Source organism: Dendropsophus ebraccatus, chromosome 4, assembly GCF_027789765.1.
Source record: "Dendropsophus ebraccatus isolate aDenEbr1 chromosome 4, aDenEbr1.pat, whole genome shotgun sequence".
In the NCBI taxonomy this organism is placed as follows: domain Eukaryota; kingdom Metazoa; phylum Chordata; class Amphibia; order Anura; family Hylidae; genus Dendropsophus; species Dendropsophus ebraccatus.
Window position 1 is genome coordinate 15,427,795 of NC_091457.1, and position 21,059 is coordinate 15,448,853.

At 45.1% G+C, this 21,059-nt stretch overlaps 1 protein-coding gene across 6 annotated transcripts in view; it reads right to left on the bottom strand.

Moving 5' to 3' along the window:
- The window catches only part of PRR5L (proline rich 5 like), a 52,311-nt gene that overhangs the window by 29,565 nt on the left and 1,687 nt on the right, over positions 1–21,059 (bottom strand). For 3 of the 6 annotated variants that reach the window (XM_069968115.1, XM_069968113.1, XM_069968114.1), the window contains 3 exons: positions 16,554–16,712; positions 6,769–7,022; positions 5,008–5,088 (listed from right to left, as the gene is read on the bottom strand). In XM_069968115.1, the coding sequence (XP_069824216.1) occupies positions 5,008–5,088; positions 6,769–6,938 (251 nt within the window). In that variant the 5' untranslated portion in view covers positions 6,939–7,022; positions 16,554–16,712. Of the gene's footprint in view, positions 1–5,007; positions 5,105–6,768; positions 7,023–16,553; positions 16,713–19,024; positions 19,179–21,059 lie in introns of those variants that run through there. The other 3 variants (XM_069968112.1, XM_069968116.1, XM_069968118.1) reach the window with 3 other exon arrangements.

Here is a 21,059-nt window from a genome sequence, read left to right on the forward strand (position 1 = left end):
GGCTGTTAGGAGGTCCCGCTCCCCACCGCACTGCCTCCCGCCCCATAGGCGTACTGTCCTTAGATGTCAGTACGCCTGTGGGGCTGGGGGCAGTGCCGGTCCGGCCCCCGGCTGATACGCGCTCTGTAGGGACGTCCCGGGGATTCCCCAGCAGAGCGCGCACCACAGACCTCAGTGTACGCTGCCGGCCTGTCCTTCCCGGAAGTGCAGGACGGCGACGTACACTGAGGTCACTGATGCGCGCTCTGCTGGGGAATCCCCGGGACGTCCCCAGAGAGCGCGTATCAGCCGGGGGCCGGACCGAGGGGAGAAGAGAAGAAGACAAGAAGACAGGCGCGGCGGGGGAGCGAGGTGCTAGGTGAGTTGTGGGTTGTTTGTTTTTTTTCTCTGGGGGCTATCTATAAGGGGAGAGCGCACTGGGGGGCTATATACTACTGAGGGGAGCTCGAAGGGGGCTATATACTGCAGGGGGAGAGCACAGGGGGCTATATACTACTGGGGGGGCTATATACTACTGGGGGGAGCTCACAGGGGCTATATACTGGGGGCTACATACTACTGAGGAGAGCTCACAGGGGGCTATATACTACAGGGGGAGAGCACAGGGGGCTATATACTACTTGGGGGGCTATATACTACTGGGGGGAACTCACAGGGGGGCTATATACTACTGGGGGGGCTATATACTACTGGGGGGGAGCTCACAGGGGGCTATATACTGGGGGCTATATACTACTGAGGAGAGCTCACAAGGGGCTATATACTACAGGGGGAGAGCACAGGGGGCTATATACTACTTGGGGGGCTATATACTACTGGGGGAGCTCACAGGGGGGGCTATATACTACTGGGGGGGGCTATATACTACTGGGGGGAGCTCACAGGGGGCTATATACTACTGGGGGGAGCTCACAGGGGGCTATATACTACAGGGGGAGAGCACAGGGGGGGCTATATACTACTGGGGGAGCTCACAGGGGGCTATATACTACAGGGGGAGAGCACAGGGGGGCTATATACTACTGGGGGAAGCTCACAGGGGGCTATATACTACTGGGGGGAGCTCAAAGGGGGCTATATACTACAGAGGGAGAGCACAGGGGGCTATATACTACTGGGGGTAGCTCACAGGGGCCTATATACTACTGGGGGGAGCTCAAAGGGGGCTATATACTACAGGGAGAGAGCACAGGGGGGCTATATACTACTGGGGGGCACTCACAGGGGGCTATATACTACAAGGGGAGAGCACAGGGGGGCTATATACTGCTGGGGGAGCAACAGGGGGCTATACACTACTGGGGGAGAGCGCACAGGGGGGGCTATACACTACTGGGGGAGCAACAGGGGGGGTTATATACTACCAGGGCAGTCACCCCCTTTGTACCGAATAGCAAAGGGCTGTTGAGAGAGAAAAAAATGCCAGTTTTCCTGCTAATAAGCAGCAATTCTGTATATAAATAGTTGAACGTTTGTGAAAATTAACAAAACACAATTTCCTACTGATGTTCAGCTCGGACCTTCACCTGACAATAGACCCCGGTAAGTGGACCTTCACTAAAAGTTGTTGAGTACCCCTGCTCTAAATACTAGTGCCCCCCTAACAACCAATCACAGCTTTAGTTTCATATTCAGCTGTGCTGTGATTGGTTGCTAGGGGCAACAATGGCAGTTATCTTTTTAAAAAAATTCAAAAATATTTCTCATTATCTGTAGATTCAAATGTGATCTTTCTCAACCAATCAGAAGAGACCAGGTTACTATAAAGATCAGGAAGGGGGCCAATAGGATTTCCGTCCGTCCCCTGTTCATCACCTTGAAGGGGGTTCCAGCAGTCAGAGCCTCATGCCACCAGGATAGGGGATAACAAGCTGAGATGAAAATACCCGGGGTTGTTCACAAAAAAAAAATTCTTTCAGATCAACTGATGCCAGAAAGTGCCAGAGATTTGTAATTTACTTCTATTAAAAAATCTCAAGTCTTCCAGTCCTTATCAGCTGCTGTATGTCCTGCAGGAAGGGGTGTATTCTTTACAGTAATGCACAATGCTCTCTGCTGCCACCTCTGTCCATGTCAGGAACTGTCCAGAGCAGGAGAGGTTTTCTATGGGGATTTGCTACTGCTCTGGACAGTTCATGACATGGACAGAAGTGGCAGCAGAGAGCACTATGTCAGACTGGAGAGAATACACCCCTTCCTGCAGGACATACAGCAGCTGATAAGTCCTGGAACACTAGAGGTTTTTTTTTTTTTAATAGAAGTAAATTAAAAATCTCTGGCACTTTCTAGCACCAGTTCATTTGAAAGAAAAACAACATTTTGCCGAACAAGCCCTTTAAGTAGCCCGCTTTGCCTGCCTCCATGGTCGTCACACCAATGGTAAGCGCTACATCCTAGACATTGATCTGCCCCTTGTAGCCATTTACCTAGTCTAACCTCCAGGATTCTTTACACCTGGTTTGTCACTGTATCAGTATCACAAACAACGGCTCAGAATATAAAGTGGATGGAGTTCTCCTTTAAGAGAGTCTATGGAAGACAAGTTTGATTTTCACTCTATATTCCACTATAAATTTCAAAGTTGGGATTCCTCTCCTCGTTTCCATTACATAATGCTGGGTTTTTATCATTTTGCGATTATTTTTCCCCACCCCCACACTTTCCTACTTTCTGTCGACTAACGTTTTCCTCCCCTACTTTCAGTATTGCTCATCTATACAATCGGCCAGTCATAGTGATCCTGAGATGCTTACAAAGAGCAACTTTCAATACCCGAATGACACAGAAATTTATCTTTAATTTTTTAGATTAATAGAAATAACAAAAAAAAAGTTCTGCAAACCCTTAGCTACTTGGATGCTGCGCCGTACAGATCACTGCTGTAAAGTGAGACCTTCCTGCTGTGCTACAGAATAGGAGGAGCTTTTTAGCATTCACGCTAATTAGAACAATACAACTATTAAAGGGGCACTCCGACAAAAATCTTTTTCTTTCAAATCAACTGGAAAAAGTCAGAAATATAGATTTGTAATTTACTTCTATTTAAATATCTCAAGTCATCCAGTACTTATTAGCTGCTGTATGTTATGCAGGAAATTCTTTCCAGTCTGACACAATGCTCTCTGCTGCCACCTCTGTCCATGTCAGGAACTGTCCAGAGCAGGAGAGGTTATCTATGGGGATCTGGATAGTTTCCTGACATGGACAGAGGGTATTGTTTCAGACAGGAAAGAATACACCACTTCCTGCAGGACATACAGCAGCTGATAAGTACTGGAAGACTAGAGATTTTTTTAAAAATAAAAGTAACTTACAAATCAATATAACTTTCTGAAAACAGTTGATTTGAAAAGGGGGAAAATTGCTGGAGTTCCCCTTTAACGTGGGGGCAATATCCTTTTACAGTGAAGCTCCGCTCAGGGATTGGATAAGCAAGAAGTGCCAAGATACTGTAAAGTTTTTTTTATTCCATTAATGGGGTAGCCATCTTGCTTAATCAGTTTTAACAGCATTTAGGCATATGCTTTACAGCAGACACTATGAACATCTACACATTCTATTTTTTCTATGGGATGTTTGTAAGCATGCTCTGTGACCTCTAGGACCTATACAAAAGTAATTCTACAGGGGAGGGGGAGGCTGAGCTGCTGTTGTCTTTGCTATCTAATGGTGTCACCTATATCTAATTTATTTTGTATACACCCCCACCCATGACTCTATCTATACCCATTGACAATGTAGTTTGTAAATTGGTGTTATTGCTTAGGGTCCTATTACACGGAGCGATTTTTAGCGATTAACGACTAACGATAAATGATCGCAAACGAGATTGTTTATGGTTAACCTGAAATCGTTCACCAGAACGATAATCCTTATTGCGATCGTTTCTATGATCGTTTACTCCGTCTGATCCCAGCAAAATAATGAACAATGTGCAATTACACTGAACGATTAGTGAAAAAACGCGGAAATTGAGCGAAAGAATGTGGAATTACAGCGAACGATTAACGATAATTTTAGTTGCCTGCAATTACACAGAACGATTATCGTTTAAATTCGAACGATTTAACGATTTTAGGGCCCTGTTACACGGAATGATGATCGGCCGAATCGGCTCTATCCGGACGATTATCGCTCTGTGTAATAAACACAACGATCAGCCGATGACAACGATCATCGGCTGATCGTTGATATAGGTTTGGACCTATGATTGTCGGGTGCCGACTGCGCATCGCTACGTGTAATAGCGGTGCGCGGCCGGCGGCTAACGATTTCCAAACTGTATACATTACCTATCCAGGCTGCAGGGCTCCTCTTGCGCTCTGCTTCTCCCTGGGTCCCGCATGCTCCAGCTTCAGAGCGGCCTGTCTGAGCTGACAGGCCGCTCAGCCAATCACTGGCCGGGACTGCTCAGACAGGCCGCTCTGAAGCTGGAGCATGCGAGACCCGGGGAGAAGCAGAGCGCAAGAGGAGCCCTGGACCATGGATAGGTAATGTATACAGTTTAAGCAAGGGCTGCAAGGACATTGGTAACGATGTCCCTGCAGCCCTTGTTAAACGATTAACGGGACGTGTAATAGGCCCAGTAAACGAGCGCCGATTTAGCAGATCGGTGTTCGTTTACAGTTATTATCGAGCCCCCATCGGCCCGTGTAGTATTACCCTTAGCCTTTTCCTCTCTTTACTTTTATTTTTTCACTCAGTTTTTGTGCAAAAAACCTGGAAACGATCCTCCAGTTGCTGTTGACAGATCTATTTTTTTTTTTTTTTAAATGAACCTAAATTAGCTATATTCACTTTCTGATTACATGGGTTAGGTGGAGTTCCCCTTTAAGTATTGGTGTGTTCTGGGCAATCATGTGACCTGTGAATCTAACAGCTCAGTGTGAGAGTAGTCATAATGCAGCAGGTGAGTGTGAGAAATGGCAGGCCTGTGATATTGCGGTCACGCCTGTGGAGCCGACCGACCTCGCTCGCAGCTGTGCCCCCCCCCCCCCTCCGCCGTACCTGATGTTTTCGTTGAGGGAGTAGAGCTCGTTGGCTTGTAGGCCTCCTCCTTTGAACACGTTGATGACGGCGTTCTGCACGCTGAGGAAGGAAACCACTGAACATTCAGTATGTGACATCTGTCCCAGAACAGCTGAGTATGTGGCGACATAAAAAAACAAGTAACTAACAACATACAGGAAACGCGATGCAATTGACATTGCAAATGGTAGCCATGGTCAGCTGAAGCATTTTCCCTCAAAAATATACAAAAAAAATTTAAAGGGATTTCAAAGATTTGGAATATGAGCTGTGTATAGTATTACCGCTTACTCCACTTCCCTGCAGCGCCACCACAGGGTAAAAAAAAAGTATTACACAATACCCATTAAAAGCAGTGGGTTGTCCATGTATTACACGGACCTGCTGGGTCCTCCAGAGCGGAGGACACTCTTTTTAGCCGCTCTTTGGTTGTCGCCCAGGTATATATCATATATAACTATCCTTGTATTGTCGACTATACAGGTTGTCACCCATCTTTCCAGGAATCAGATATCACTATGTCCGATTACAATTATACGACTTATCAATCCATAACCAGGCCGTTATATTCTTTAGGTGAAACGCTCAATAGGACGATGAACTCAATCACGTGTAAAGCATTTCCAGCTGGACGCTAAATCCACATTGCATCATATGTGGACACGACCTATTGTCACCATGAGCAATACTCTGACCTAAAAAAAGTAGTATGCGAGAGTGAACGTACTACAGGGACAGCAAATATGGCTGCTATGGGCATCAGTTTAAGGGGCACCTGTGGCTGGTATATTGTTTTGGTGGCTGGTATAGTGATATAGAGACATAGGGGAGATTTATTAAACATGGTGTAAAGTGAAACTGGCTCAGTTGCCCCTAGCAACCAATCAGATTCCACATTTCATTCTTCACAGACTCTTTGGAAAATGAAAGGTGGAATCTGATTGGTTGCTAGGGGCAACTGAGCCAGTCTCACTTTACACCATGTTTGATAAATCTCCCCCATAGTGGCTGGTACAGAATTATGGACGTGGCTGTGGCTGGTACATAGTTATGGCTTCAACTTTTATGGAGGAATTAGGGTACCACATCAAAATTTGACGCGTCGCATATAGCAAACCATATTGTATATGATCCACTGGGATGAGTCCAATACTTCCCCTATACATAGGACCCATAGGGGGAGATTTATCAAACTGGTGTAAAGTGAAACTGGCTCAGTTGCCCCTAGCAACCAATCAGATTCCGCTTTTCATTCCTCACAGATTCTTTGAAAAATGAAAGGTGGAATCTGATTGGTTGCTGGGGCAACTAAGCCAACTCTACTTTACACCAGTTTGATAAATCTCCCTGATAGTGTTATCAAAATGGTCCTATAAATGGTGTCCCAATAGTGCCGATTCCTTTGGACACCAGGGCTCGGATGCAGCTGCCACCTCAGCACCCCGGGGAATAAGCATTATCTCTATAGCTTAATTTTGCAAAAGAAAACTAAGGATCTTTTGAGGTCAGCTATAGGATTAGCCGCCGGATTACAGCTTAGATTTAGCGTCCAAAACAAAACAAAACATGGGAACCTGGATATATTAATATATGGCACACGGGATTACCGAATAATTCTACATTCATAATAAAGCAGAACTGCTCTTTAGGAGTCTGGGAAAGTTGGGTTAGAAGCTGTAACGCCAGCCATATTGGTTGTCTTTAGAACACATATGGAGGAGGATATATCTGTCACGGTACCTGTTCCACATGGCGCTGGAGTTGAGCTGCACCGCCTGTCTGCCGGCATAGAAGCGCGGAAGGTCGCTGAGCGCCGGGGAGCTCATGAAGCGAGGGCGGGGACGCCGGAATGAGCCCATCTTGTTGAATTGCACCGTGAAGTACGGCAGCAGGGTCTGACTCCCAGTCATGCGGGCAGGAGGATGAATGCCAGACGTGGCCAGCTCTATGGCGGTGAAGGGGATGCCGGGCGGCGGACCGGGGAAGAGGAGAAACTGTGGGAAAATGGGAGAAAAAGAAGACATCAATTACAATGTAATATTATACATGAACAAGATGGCAGATAACGGGGAAGCTGTCTGAAGTGTCATCTATTTCTAGTATACAGTATGTAAAGACAGTATATGGGATATGTGACAGACAGAGACAGGAGGAGGAGGGGTATGCGGGGTCACTGACCTCTGACATGGCTCCTCCATAACACACATACTACAGACTGCTGCGACTATTATGTACGCTTCCCTGTGACTATCACAACATTCACGGTGGCCACCATATATCTCCAATTTTGTAAGGAAAAAAAAATCACTTTTTTCACATAGCCATTTTATAACTGCTTATTTATCTCATTCCAATGTTTAGATGTGTCACCATAGTAACAGACTACAAACACACTTTGTGTAGTCAGATCCTGGAATCTTTCTGTCCTGTTTTGGCCAACATATAATGTATGTATGCCATACACATTATTAAAATGTATTTCCATATGGGGCTCATTCATATAAATGGGTGGCCTCTTTATAGGTAGTGCTGACTCTATCTATCTATCTATCTATCTATCTATCTATCTATCTATCTATCTATCTATCTATCCTCAGTATACTCTAGTAGTGCTTATAGATGGGGGCTGCTCTGACGGGACATCTGTAATGCAGCTGAATAAATCGGCGCTAGAACCTGCCTTGAACTTTATCCATTGCGTCCTAATTTAGTAATTTTTTTGTATTTTACCTAAAAATAAAGATTTCTTCCCCCTTTTCATGAGAGGGTGATGACCTTTCCAGAAGGCGTCGGAGCCCGATATTCTAGTCTCTACGATGGAAGTTTCCTAATAACCGCAGCCTTCCGCCCCTCCTGTGATCGCATTGGCCGCAGCCTGTGTAGACTTCTATGGGGCTGATGTGTATGTGATGTTTTTGGAGAACTTCAGACATCACTTCGCTCTTTGTTCATTACTTCCCTTTTAGATCGACAACGATTAACCCCTTGTTCCTCAAAAACACATTGTGACCGTACTCACAGCCCACAAGAGAGAGAGTGAAGCTCCATGCCAAACACGTCAAAAATCCCTACAACTTTATCATTGTTTTTATTCCGTATTTTTATTTAAAAAAACTCTTGTTGCTATAAGGAAACTGTCAGTAATCTGCTGTTGACTGATCTTCAATTGTTACTCTGCCTATATATTGCCCGTCCTGAAATGGGATGGGCACCTGGTTTGCTTATTAAAGGGTTTTGCAGAAAATCCTGTATAGGTTTCCCAGTGTTATCTTCGATTGTGTTACACCAACTTGCACGCATCTCCCGTTATGCTCTATGGAGAATTTCGGCAAGGGGAGGCATGGAAAAACTGTACCACACTGCAACTTTGACCTGTTATATAATCCTGGCCCAAAATTTTTTCGACGAGCGGTAGTAGTTGCACCGTTGTTCTCCGATTAAATTTTACAGGCGGCAAAGCCACAATGGCAGCTGAGAGTTTGGAGACAATGCACCACACTGCAACTTCGACCTGTTGTACACTAAAGCCGAGAAGCATCTTGCAAGGACTTTTGGGAGACCTGTTTACGACAAATGAGCCCATGTACTCTTTGTATGTAGGTAAAACTGTGGCCCCAAATTTTTCTTCCCAGAATTTTAAGTGTTCAACCATTTTAGCGCCATATACAGTAAACATTATTATTATTATTTAGTTTCACCCAACAGGAAACAGTGCACCACATGCAACTTTTTTTTTTTTTACCAGGATACAATATGTTCTGGTAATTGCACTTCCATTGATGTTCCATGGGAGGTCACAGCCACGACAGCAGCTGCAAGGATGGATAGGCTGCACCGTACTACAACTTTGACCTGTAACCCCAGCCTAAAAAAGTTTCACAAGGATTCTTGATGCCTTATATACAATTTAAGGCTATGTTCACACACTGCATAAACTGTCGTTGTTGTGAGTGTCAAACAATGGCCGTTGTTGCCATGAAAACTGCAGCCAAAAAGCTTTAGCCACCCCAGTTATCACCAGTACTTTTCCTCTCCATGCCCTTAGATAACATTTGCAAGCAAAAAGTTACGAGAGGACATATGAACTCCCATAGATTGTCATCACTGTGCAGTATTGAAGAATTTGGAGTTATTAATTAGCTTTTATACTGGACAATGATTACCGGCAGGGCCGATCTATAAACTGGAATAGGGTTATAACAATAGAAGGTCAGGGGTTAGATATGAACCGATCCCATGGAAGTGGCGTCTGCTGTACTATACTGAATATGTAACATATTATGTATTTGTAAGTGACTTCTATTTTAAAATCTCAAGTCTTCCAGTACTTATCAGTTGCTGTATGTCCTGTAGGAAGTGGTGTGTGCTTTCCAGTCTGACACAGTGCTCTCTCCTGCCACCTCTGTCCATGTCAGGAACTGTCCAGAGCAGGAGAGGTTCTCTATGGGGATTTGCTGCTGCTCTGGACAGTTCCTGACATGGACAGAGGTGGCAGCAGAGAGCACGGTGTCAGACTGCAGGGCATACAGCACCTCATAAGTACTGGAAGACTGGAGATTTTTAAATAGAAGTAAATTTCAAATCTATATAACTTTCTAAAACCAGTTCATTTGAAAAAAAAATTTCTTGGCAGGAGTACCCCTTTAAAAAAGCTACAATATGGGCAGGTTCAGGCTAAGGATTTCTCGCGGATAAATTCCATTGCCTGTACTCGCTCACGGGCGCGCCTCTCCGCCCGTGCCATAGACACCATTCTATACATGGGCGGATTCCGTAAGCCGTGTGAATTCTTTTGGCGGATAGCGGATTCAGCCCGCCTATAGAATGGTGTCTATGGAGTCGGCGGAAAGGCGCATGGCCGTGAGTGCGTACAGGCAACGGAATTTGGTGGAATTCCGTAGTCTGAACCCGCCCTATGTGACAGACAGTAAAAGGACATAGAGTAAAGGATAATCCTTGTAGTCGCGAAGGGTTTTTAGTAGAGTAGATTCCCACGTGAGGTTGGTGTATTATTCAATGTACATAGAAGAGACTGGGCACCATAGTAAAGATCTATATGTGCCCCCTTATTATGGTGCTAACCAAGTCAAAATCTCCCCTTCTGTGGTCCAATTCCTTACCCCAGTTACCTTCCTATACGAGATCCCCCCCCCCCCATGGTCTGCCGCTATGGTACATAGGTTTTTGCCATTGACCTACCTTATGACACAGGACGGCCAAGAGATCAGCCTCAGAGTCAGCTCTGCTGCACCTGCACAGCTTTTATGGTGGTAGTGGATGACACTCATTCCCAGATACCGATCTCTGAGTCATTATATTCTAATAAGACGAGCCGCGGTTGTATTTGCATTGGCTCCGTCCACCATCGGACACCATTCAGCTCCATCCTCCTCGCATACAATATGGCGTCTGGAAACAATGGGGGTGATAGTCTAGTCCAATACACGACAGTAGATGGTCCTCAGGCTTACCACCCACATATCCAGACCAGTATCTATGGGGGTTGCTCTAAATCCTGCACCCATGCTGAGAGAGCCCATTAGGCTAAGGGCCCTATTCCACCGGACGATTATCGTTCGCATAATCGTCAACGATTAACGATCTCAAACGATCGCTATTGCGAAAGACCTGAAAACGTTCAATCATTTCCATGGAACGATAATCGTTACTTATGATCGTATTTGCGATAGTTTTTCTTCGCTATTGCGTTCGTATCTACTGCGAACGACCGAACGGCGTCTTATTCAATGCGAACGATTTGCGAACGTTTTGCGAACCAGCAACGATAAAAATAGGTCCAGGTCTTTCTCGTTCGGTCGTTAATCGTTAACTGCATTTCAACCGAACGATTATCGTTTAGATTCGAACGATTTAACGATAATCTGAACGATAATGAGACTAATGGTACTTTTACACGGAACGATTGATCGTTCGTTTTTGCACGATAACGGTCGAATTCGAACGATAATCGTACGTGTAAACGCAGCGAACGATCAAACGACGAGCAAAAAATCGTTCATTTTGATCTTTCAACAAGTTCTCAAATCATCGTTGATCGGTCGCAAAAAATTCGCAGATTGTTCAGTGTAAACAGTCTTTCAGCGATTTCACCTATGTGTGAGATAGGCTTAAACGATCGCAAAACGATCGCATAGCGAATTTTCTGTACGATGTATCGTTCCGTCTAAACGCTGATCGTTATAAAAAAAATTCAAAATCGTTAATCGTGCGATCGGGCGAATTATCGCTTCGTGTAAAAGTACCATTAGGGCCCTATTACACAAGACCATTATCGTGCGAACGACCAACGACGATTTGAGAACATGTTGAAAGATCAAAATTAACGATTTCTTGCTCGTCGCTTGATCGTTCGCTGTGTTTACAGCGTATTTAAACGATAATCGTTCTGTGTAATTGCACATTGTTCATTGTTTTGCCGGGATCAGATGGAATAAACGAGTAACGATCGCATAAAACGATCGCAGTAACGATCATAACTAACAACCATCTTTCTGTGTAATGGTGCGTTCACACGGAACGATAAACATTCGAATGTTCACGATAACGATCGCATTTGAGCGATAATTGGCTCGTGTAAACACAGCGAACGATCAAGCGACGAGTGAGAAATCGTTAATTTTGATCTTTCAACATGTTCTCAAATCGTCATTGGTCGTTCGCTAAAAATTCGCAGATCGCTTCCTGTCAACAGTCTTCAACCTATGTGTGAGATGGGCTTAAGCGATCTTAAAAACGATTGCAATAACGTTTTTTTCTAACGATTTACTTGTCTAAACGCTGATCGTTATAAAAACCAAATCGTTGCTTCATAATTGTTAAACGATCGATTGGGCGAATTATCGCTCTGTGCAAACAGACCATAATAGGGTGAACGATTTCGTTTGCGACCGTTTATCGTTAGTCGTTAATCGTTAGAAATCGCTCCGTGTAATAGGACCCTAAGAGAGTCCATGAGGAACAAGCCATATCTTCTACCAAGACTGATCTAGGGGGCCTGGACAGCCATGGGAGGTCCCCCCCCCCCTCCTGGTCTTTTGGGAGGTAACTGCATATAATGTGGGGGAACACATAGAGGCAGCACATGCAGTTCTCATGGGGCCCATGAGAATGAGAGGTATAGTCATTCCCCCTTACCCCACTACCAAGGGGGCCCCCACCAGCCATTCTACTGGGCCAACTTCATACATACAAGTATGTCTGCCATTCCTCTGTTATCCCTCCTGGAAATGCATGAGTAAATCGACAACTGGGCGTTCCCCTTGTCAATGAGGTGTGTACGTAAAGAGTCTGACACTGCTAAATCTTTGCTTCCATACACATAGTCTGGCAGACAGCTGTCTCTCCAGATGACCCCCATCCACATGCCTTGGGTGTTCATGTGTCCTTAAGGGGAACTTCGGCAAAAGAAAAAAAAAATCTTTCAAATCAACAGGTGTCAGAAAGTTATATAGATTTATAATTTACTTCTATTTAAAAATCTCAAGTCTTGCAGTACTTATCAGCTGCTGTATGCCCTGCAGGAAGTGGTGTATTCTTCCCAGTCTGACACAGTGCTCTCTGCTGCCACCTCTGTCCATGTCAGGAACTGTCCAGAGCAGTAGTAAATCCCCATAGAAAACCTCTCCTGCTCTGGACAGTTCCTGACATGGACAGAGGCGGCAGCAGAGAGCACTGTGTCAGACTGGAAAGAAAACACCACTTCCTGCAGGACATACATCAGCTGATAAGTGCTAGAAGTAAATTACAAATCTATATAACTTTCTAAAACCTGTTGATTTCAAAGAAAAACAATGCATGAGTTTCCCCTTTAAGGGGAGAAAGCTGTTGCAAGAAACTTCTGGCAGTAGATTATCTCCCCAAGAACAAAAGAATGATGAAATCCAGCCTCCCCCAACATCTGACGTCAGAGGGCCACAATGCACATGGCCGCAGTGAATGGAGCTGAACTGTAATACCACACACAATCTGAGGACAGTGGTGGCGCTGTTTTTGCAAGAAAGTAGCTGTGCTTTTTGTAATCCTGGATAAGGGGCTATAACGTGTCGGGTGCTGTGATGTCACTAGTGTCACTCCGGGGTCAGCGCCAGTCTCTACTAAGTGAATTTCTCTAACATCTTAGACGTCTGTGCTCCTTCTGTTCCTGCGGCAGCTGCTAATGACTTTCCGCGTGCCGTCCATCATCATCATGAACTTTAGACTGATATTAACCAATAAGTTCTGTATAGGATCCTGCATGATGGGGGGGGGGGGGGGCAGGAAACCTGATAGTCGGGGTCAGAGCTGGGGCGACCTTAACGTTTCCCATCCTCCCCCTCTTCCCTTATGGACGCCAGACGCCAGTGCGACCTCTGTAACACTGACCTATATATTACTAAGGAATACACAGAGCCCGGCCCAGTATTACAATACAACCAGTAGCCTGCCAAGAGAACCAGAGGTCCCAGCATGTCGCCATGTGCTCATATATATACCCTCACACCCAGGTATATAGTATTATGGACGTTTTTCCATATGATATCACACACCCAGACAGGTGGCTATGAATAGTCTGCGATCTCTGATATTTTATACAGGAGTATGAACTACGCCGGAGTCACGTGTAGCCATACACAGCTCTTACTCCACATTTGTAATTTTCTTCTACTTAATAATTTCCAGTCCTCCAGTATGTATCAGCTGCTGTATGTTCTACAGGAAGTGGTGTATTCTTTCCAGCCTGACACAGTGCTCTCTGCTGCCACCTCTGTCCATGTCAGGAACTGTCCAGAGCAGGAGAGGTTTTCCTATTGCTCTGGACAGTTCCTGACATGGACTGAGGAGGCAGCAGAGAGCACTGTGTCAGGCTGGAAAGAATACATCACTTCCTGCTGGACGTACAGCAGCTGATAAGTACTGGTAGACTTGAGGTTTTTAAATAGAAGTAAACTAGAAATCTAAATAACTTTCTGATACCAGTTGATTTGAAAGAAACAGATTTTAGCCGGAGTACCCCTGCCCCAGTCGCAGTCCATGGCTGCCAGATGCAGGACACACCGCACTGTTATGGCCATAGACATGCAGGGGAGAAGTCCTGATCCAGTGCGCGCTCGGAAGCTTCTCCCAGTCTTATGATTCTACATGTGAAGAGCCCGGTCTGTTCAGCATTACCCTTCAGCTGTGGCAGCTGCACAGTAGCCGCTTTGAAGCCAATGTATGGTGAGCAGAGATATCCGGGTCAGAGCAATATTCTTAAAGGGGTTATCCAGCGAAAATCTTTTTCTTTCAAATGAACTGGTGCTAGAAAGTTATATAGATTTGTAATTTACTTCTATTTAAAAATCTCAAGTCTTCCAGTACTTATCAGCTGCTGTATGTCCTAGTTTGTCCTGGTTTCACTGAACGAAATGGAGCTAAGTTGTAATACCACACACAACCTGAGGACAGGGGTGGCGCTGATAACTTCCTTAAACTCTGTGAACCTGCTAGGTGCACACTGCGGTATATGTCGGCACACCTTTTCACAGGTATTTTACCTATTCCCCGTATATACGACCCAAACATAATATGAACAGGCCCCAACATGTAAAAAATACGTTTTCCTGTCACATCGGCCCATATGGTCACACTCCACTGCTCTAACATGTCAGAAATATGTATGGTATTGCCACAAATTATACGCTTATAATACTCTCTATACATAACAGCACAGGCGGGGGTCTTGGTATTTCATGGTACATGTGACAATGGTTTCAGGCTTCCGGCCTGTCGTACCATGAATGACAGTCTATCCCCAGTCTATCCCCAGACTGTCATTCATGTCATTTATGTTCACTCCAACATAACAATCCCACAAATGTAACATAAAACCCGCCTGACTACAGCACAATACAACGTGATAGTATTATAGGGCAGTTTATAGGGTTTAGAAGGAATGTATATATAACACTACACACAAGACTGAACACATACTGCCCAATAAACCATCTGTTATAATACCATCCCGGCCAGCCACGATGCCGCCATAACACTGCCTGCCACAGTATGCCCATAACACCGACATATAACACTGCCAGCCACAGCGCACCTATAATACCGACATATAACTGTGCCTGACAGTGCGCCTATAATACCGACATATAACAGTGCCTGACACAGTGCGCCTATAATACCGACATATAACAGTGCCTGACACAGTGTGCCCATTACACCGACATATAACAGTGCCTGACACAGTGCGCCTATAATACCGACATATAACAGTGCCTGACACAGTGCGCCTATAATACCGACATATAACACTGCCAGCCACAGTGTGCCCATAACACCGACATATAACAGTGCCTGACACAGTGCCTCCATAACACCGACATATAACACTGTCAGCCACAGCGCACCCATAATAGTGACCGGCACAGGGCTTCATAACATATACAATACCAGCCACAGGACAGACATAACACAGCCAGCCCCAGAGCCAGTCCTGCAACCGCGCCAATGTGAGTCTTGCTACCGCCCCAGAGCCAGTCCTGCTACCGCCCCAGAGCCAGTCCTGCTACCGCCCCAGAGCCAGTCCTGCTACCGCCCCAGAGCCAGTCCTGCTACCGCGCCAGAGCCAGTCCTGCTACCGCCCCAGAGCCGTATTGCACTGTAATATGCTGTACTGCATTGTAATCTGCCATACTGCACTGTAATCTACTGTACTGTACTGTAATCTGCTGTTTTGCACTGTAATCTACCATACTGCACTGTAATCTCCTGTACTGAACTGTAATCTACCATACTGCACTGTAATCTGCTGTTTTGCACTGTAATCTACCATACTGCACTGTAATCTACCATACTGCACTGTAATCTCCTGTACTGAACTGTAATCTACCATACTGCACTGTAATCTGCTGTTTTGCACTGTAATCTACCATACTGCACTGTAATCTGCTGTTTTGCACTGTAATCTACCATACTGCACTGTAATCTGCTGTTTTGCACTGTAATCTACCTTACTGCACTGTAATCTCCTGTACTGAACTGTAATCTACTATACTGCACTGTAATCTGCTGTATTGCACTGTAATCTACCATACTGCACTGTAATCTACCATACTGCACTGTAATCTGCTGTATTGCACCGTAATCTCCTGTACTGCACTGTAATCTCCTGTACTGCACTGTAATCTGCTATACTGCACTGTAATCTCCTATACATGCTATACATGTCATACATATTTTCTACTTCAGCAGTCCGAAACAGATGTCCACCAGAAGAGAGACTGCTCCGACAACCCTGGTAGTCCATAACTATCTCCTGTATATAACATAGTCTACCTGCCACCTCGGTTTACTACAGCAATGAGGAACCTGCAGCCCTATGGTAAAACTACAATTCCCATCATGCCTGGACAGCCTTTGGCTGTCCAGGCATGATGGGAGTTGTAGTTTTGCAACAGCTGGAGGGCAGAAGCTCCCTTTGCCTTTTTATAGGTGTAAGGTCTCTTTAAGAACACGACTACACAATGCATCTCATTCACCTCTATACACCAGAGCCCAGGTAGTCGGCATGGGTTATAAAGTCTTTGTGGCAGCCGCTAATCGTTTGTTTTCATTGTCCTGCGGTTCCTCTTTCATAAGTTCCCGTGTGAAATGACTCATCCACAAAGTCCTTTTTATCCGGTAAACACTTGTAATACCTATAAAACACACAGCAGCCAGGTTACACACACGTCTGGTATAACAAACAAGCAAAAAACAAGAAAAATGCAACATCGTCCACCCTGGAAACCGTCAGCATGGAGGCGCAGCATTGCCGTCAATGATATATACAGGAGCCATATTACTAGTATAGTGGAGTATAAGGGGAAAAAAAGTCTGCAGCCTGTCACTCCTGTGTGAACATGCCCATAAGGGGGGGCACTATTACGGGGGCACAGTAGTAGCTGGCACTGTTATATTGAGAATTTCTGTTAGGTAGAAAATTTCATGCAGATTTTCCCCCATTGAGGGTACGCACCCTGAAAATTCAAATTCTGCATTCAAAGTTCTACGATAGATGAGCGGTAAATTCACAACAAAACCCAAATCTGTCAATTTCCAAATTTTCTGTTCCTTTTTTTTTTTTTTTTTTTTTTTGCATAATTCAAAAATCTAAATCTGCATCAAAATCTGCAGATTTCCACATTTTCTCTTCTTTATTTTATAATGGTGCGTTCACACCTACAGGATCTGCAGCTGATTTTCTGCAGCAGATTTTATTTAAATAACTGATCAAATCTGCTGCAGATCTGCTGCAGATCCTGTAGGTGTGAACGCACCCTAAATGGGGTTTTTTTCAAATTTATTTGCAAATCTTCCTGCAAATTTTTTTTTAAAGATTTTTTTGCATCATTGGAAAATATTGGAAAATTGGCATCAGAATTTTTTTTACAATTTGGCGCAGATTGGCATTGCGAATCCAATGGTGGTGGTGGGGGGCACTGTGCACGTTAGATGCATGTTATGGCATATACCATGGACATATCTATAGGGTCAGTTCGGTTTTTATTGGGACTTGCTGGATGATATTGTACAGATTTTCGCCCTATTCCGTCGGAAAGCGTACAACCGTACGTAAAATGTACGATATACTTGCCTTTCACATAGGAAGGGTGGCATCCATGACTACTTTACATCACAGATGGGAAATAGTGTGAGGTCAGCCCAATGTAACAGCAACTATCCGCAGAATACAGGCTACCATAAGCTGCGTGCTTGTGTGCTTACTATCTATCTCTAGGACAGCAGTCAGCAACCGGTGGTATGTTGGACATCCCAGGCGTGCTGGGAGTTGTAGTTCCACAACAGCTGGAGAGCCATAGATAGTCAAACACTATAAGCAGGGAATTGCTTATAGTGCACTTACCTCATTTTAGCTTCTACAATATAGGATAATACAACTATGAGATAAAAGCATCACCAGCCCCTAAACATGCATACAGTATAAGCAGCGCACAGATGAGTGTAGTATTACCTGTGCACGTAACATCACGAGAAGTTTTACGCTGAACCCTACTGTCGTGACACTTAGGGCCCTATTCCACCGGACGATTATCGTTCAGATTATCGTTAAATCGTTCGAATCTAAACGATAATCGTTCGGTTGAAATGCAGTTAACGATTAACGACCGAACGAGAAATCGTTGATCGCTTTATAAGACCTGGACCTATTTTTATCGTTGCTCGTTCGCAAAACGTTCGCAAATCGTTCGCATTGAGTAAGACGTCGTTCGGTCGTTCGCAGTAGATACGAACGCAACAGCGAAGAAAAAACTATCGCAAATACGATCATAAGTAACAATTATCGTTCCATGGAAATAAGTGAACGTTTTCAGGTCTTTCGCAATAGCGGTCGTTTGAGATCGTTAATCGGTAACGATTATGCGAACGATAATCATCCAGTGGAATAGGGCCCTTACAGATCCACTCCATATAACAAACTCCGCTACCTCAGCAACGACTAACAAACTCAGCTCTGCTACCTCAGCTACAGCGAACAAACTCAGCTCTGCTACAGCGAACAAACTCAGCTCTGCTACCTCAGCTACGACTAACCAACTCAGCTCTGCTACAACTAACAAACTCAGCTCTGCTACCTCAGCTACAGCGAACAAACTCAGCTCTGCTACCTCAGCTACAGCAAATAAACTCAGCTCTGCTACCTCAGCTACGACTAACCAACTCAGCTCTGCTACAGCGAACAAACTCAGCTCTGCTACAACTAACAAACTCAGCTCTGCTACCTCAGCTACAGCGAACAAACTCAGCTCTGCTACCTCAGCTACAGCGAATAAACTCAGATCTGCTACCTCAGCTACGACTAACCAACTCAGCTCTGCTACAGCGAACAAACTCAGCTCTGCTACGACTAACCAACTCAGCTCTGCTACAACTAACAAACTCCGCTACACTACACATCCTATCCCATAACAAGACAGCATTGCATAGTATAAGATGCTGGAGTACTCACCCACAGCCTCCTGCCCCCACCCTGGGCAGATGCACATGGACCCCCTGACTCTCTGCAATGCCAGGGGGGTCTGCGCTTCTTCTCCTCAGCCTCCCTGCAGGAATTTCACACTTTAGTGAAGCCCCAGCTCCAGTGCCTGTGTGATCTCTTCTTCTTCTTCTCCACCCATTGCACACACATCTCTCCACCCCCTCTGTCTGTGACTATTAACTCCCTCTCATCTGCTCGCTTTGTAGCTATCTCAGGAAGTTTACATCTGGGGATGTGCCCTGCTCTTACTATAATTGGAATCTTATTTGGGGTCAGGACCTGGGGGGGCAGGGAGGGCACCAGATTGGGCCGTGGGGGGTGGGGGGCAGGAAACTTAGACCGAGTCGCCATGAATGATGCATGGGCGATGCTTGTATTATCTGTGTAGCTCACATGGCTGCCATGTTTTATTCATGACCCTGGTGTTCAAGAATGCAGGGATGCCCCCCCGTGTGCCCTCGGCCCTCGCCATCCTGTCAATGGAGAGGAAATAACATTTATATTAAAACTTGGAGGAGAAGCAGGAGGTTCTGGCGCCCGTTCACACGCTGCAGAATAATAGATCAGTTGTAAATCCGTAGAAAGAGAAATTGTGCAAATTTTTGGGCAAATTCGATCACCTAATTTAAAGGGGTATTCCAGGAAAATCAACTTTTCTCCCTATCCACAGGAGCCGGAGATCACGGAGGATCCGACCTCTATCCCCCTGCGCCAATATCCGTATCGGGCCCTGGCTTCTGTATTATGAATAAAGCTGCGGGTACGGCACGTGACCCGCGGCTCTATTCATTCCTATGGAGCCAATGGAAAGAGACGAACTCTCTTCCGGCACATTCGGCTCTTTCCATTGGCTCCATAGGAATAAATAGAGCCGCGGGTCACGTGCCGTACCCGCTGCTTTATTCATAATACAGAAGCCAGGGCCCGATACGGAGATCGGTAGGAGGTACAGAGCTCGGACCCCCTGCAATCTCCTGTGGATAGGGGCAAAGTTCATTTTTCCTGGAGTTCCCCTTTAACTTTAGAAATTCAAAAGTATTCAAATGTAACGGCAGAAATTTAAACATCTGAACTATGCCGCCGCCAGGGTAGAAGATCATAAACAGGAACTGGCAGGAGGAGCGGAGAAGCTGCACCAGAGGACTGGGTTGAAATATTATTATTTATTTATTTTAAACTTTTAAATTTGCGGCATACCTTGTTTGCAGATTTTTTGTTCCCTTTGAATTTACTACAGATTCATATATGGTAATGTAAATTAAAGGGGAACTATCAGCAGGTTAGACTAATCTAACCTGCTGATTGCTCCCAAGTGGGCACAGAGCGCTGAGGAGGAAGGCATGTCTCTTACCTTCATCCTCAGTGCTGTTCCCTTGTGGTTAGTTGTGTCCTGTAAGCAGTTAGGAGCACTGGGGGCGTGGCTACCACCCCTCCAAGTACTGATCCGCCCCCTAATGATTATCAATGGAGGGGGTGGGCCGGATCAGTGCTTGGAGGAGAGGTAGCCACGCCCCCAGTGCTCACGGCTTACAGGATACAGCAAGGGATCGGCACTGAGTATGAAGGTAAGAGAAATACCTTTATCCTCAGTGTCCTGTGCCCTGTGCAGGTTAGGTTTTGATAGTTCCCCTTTAAATCAAAAAGATTTAAACAAAAATAAATAAATTTGAAAATCTGAAAAATTTCCTTTTTAATTCCTCGCCTATTCCTTAGTGTGAACATTCCCTTAGGCTATGTTCACAAACTGGAAAAAATGATGGCTGCAAATAATGTCCATGCTTATTATTTGCGGCCGCCATTATAAAAAGGTCGTTATCTGGCTGCGAAATGACGTCCGTCCGCCCCCAAAAAAAAAACGGCCAAAAGAAGTCATTACGTGGTTGTGTCCGACAACACGGATAATTCCAAATAAAATTGTGCCAGTTGGGTTCTTCATGTAGACTTAGAATCCGCATCTGTTAATGTGAGCAGACGGTAGCGGAGTTCCTATTAAAACCGTGTGATT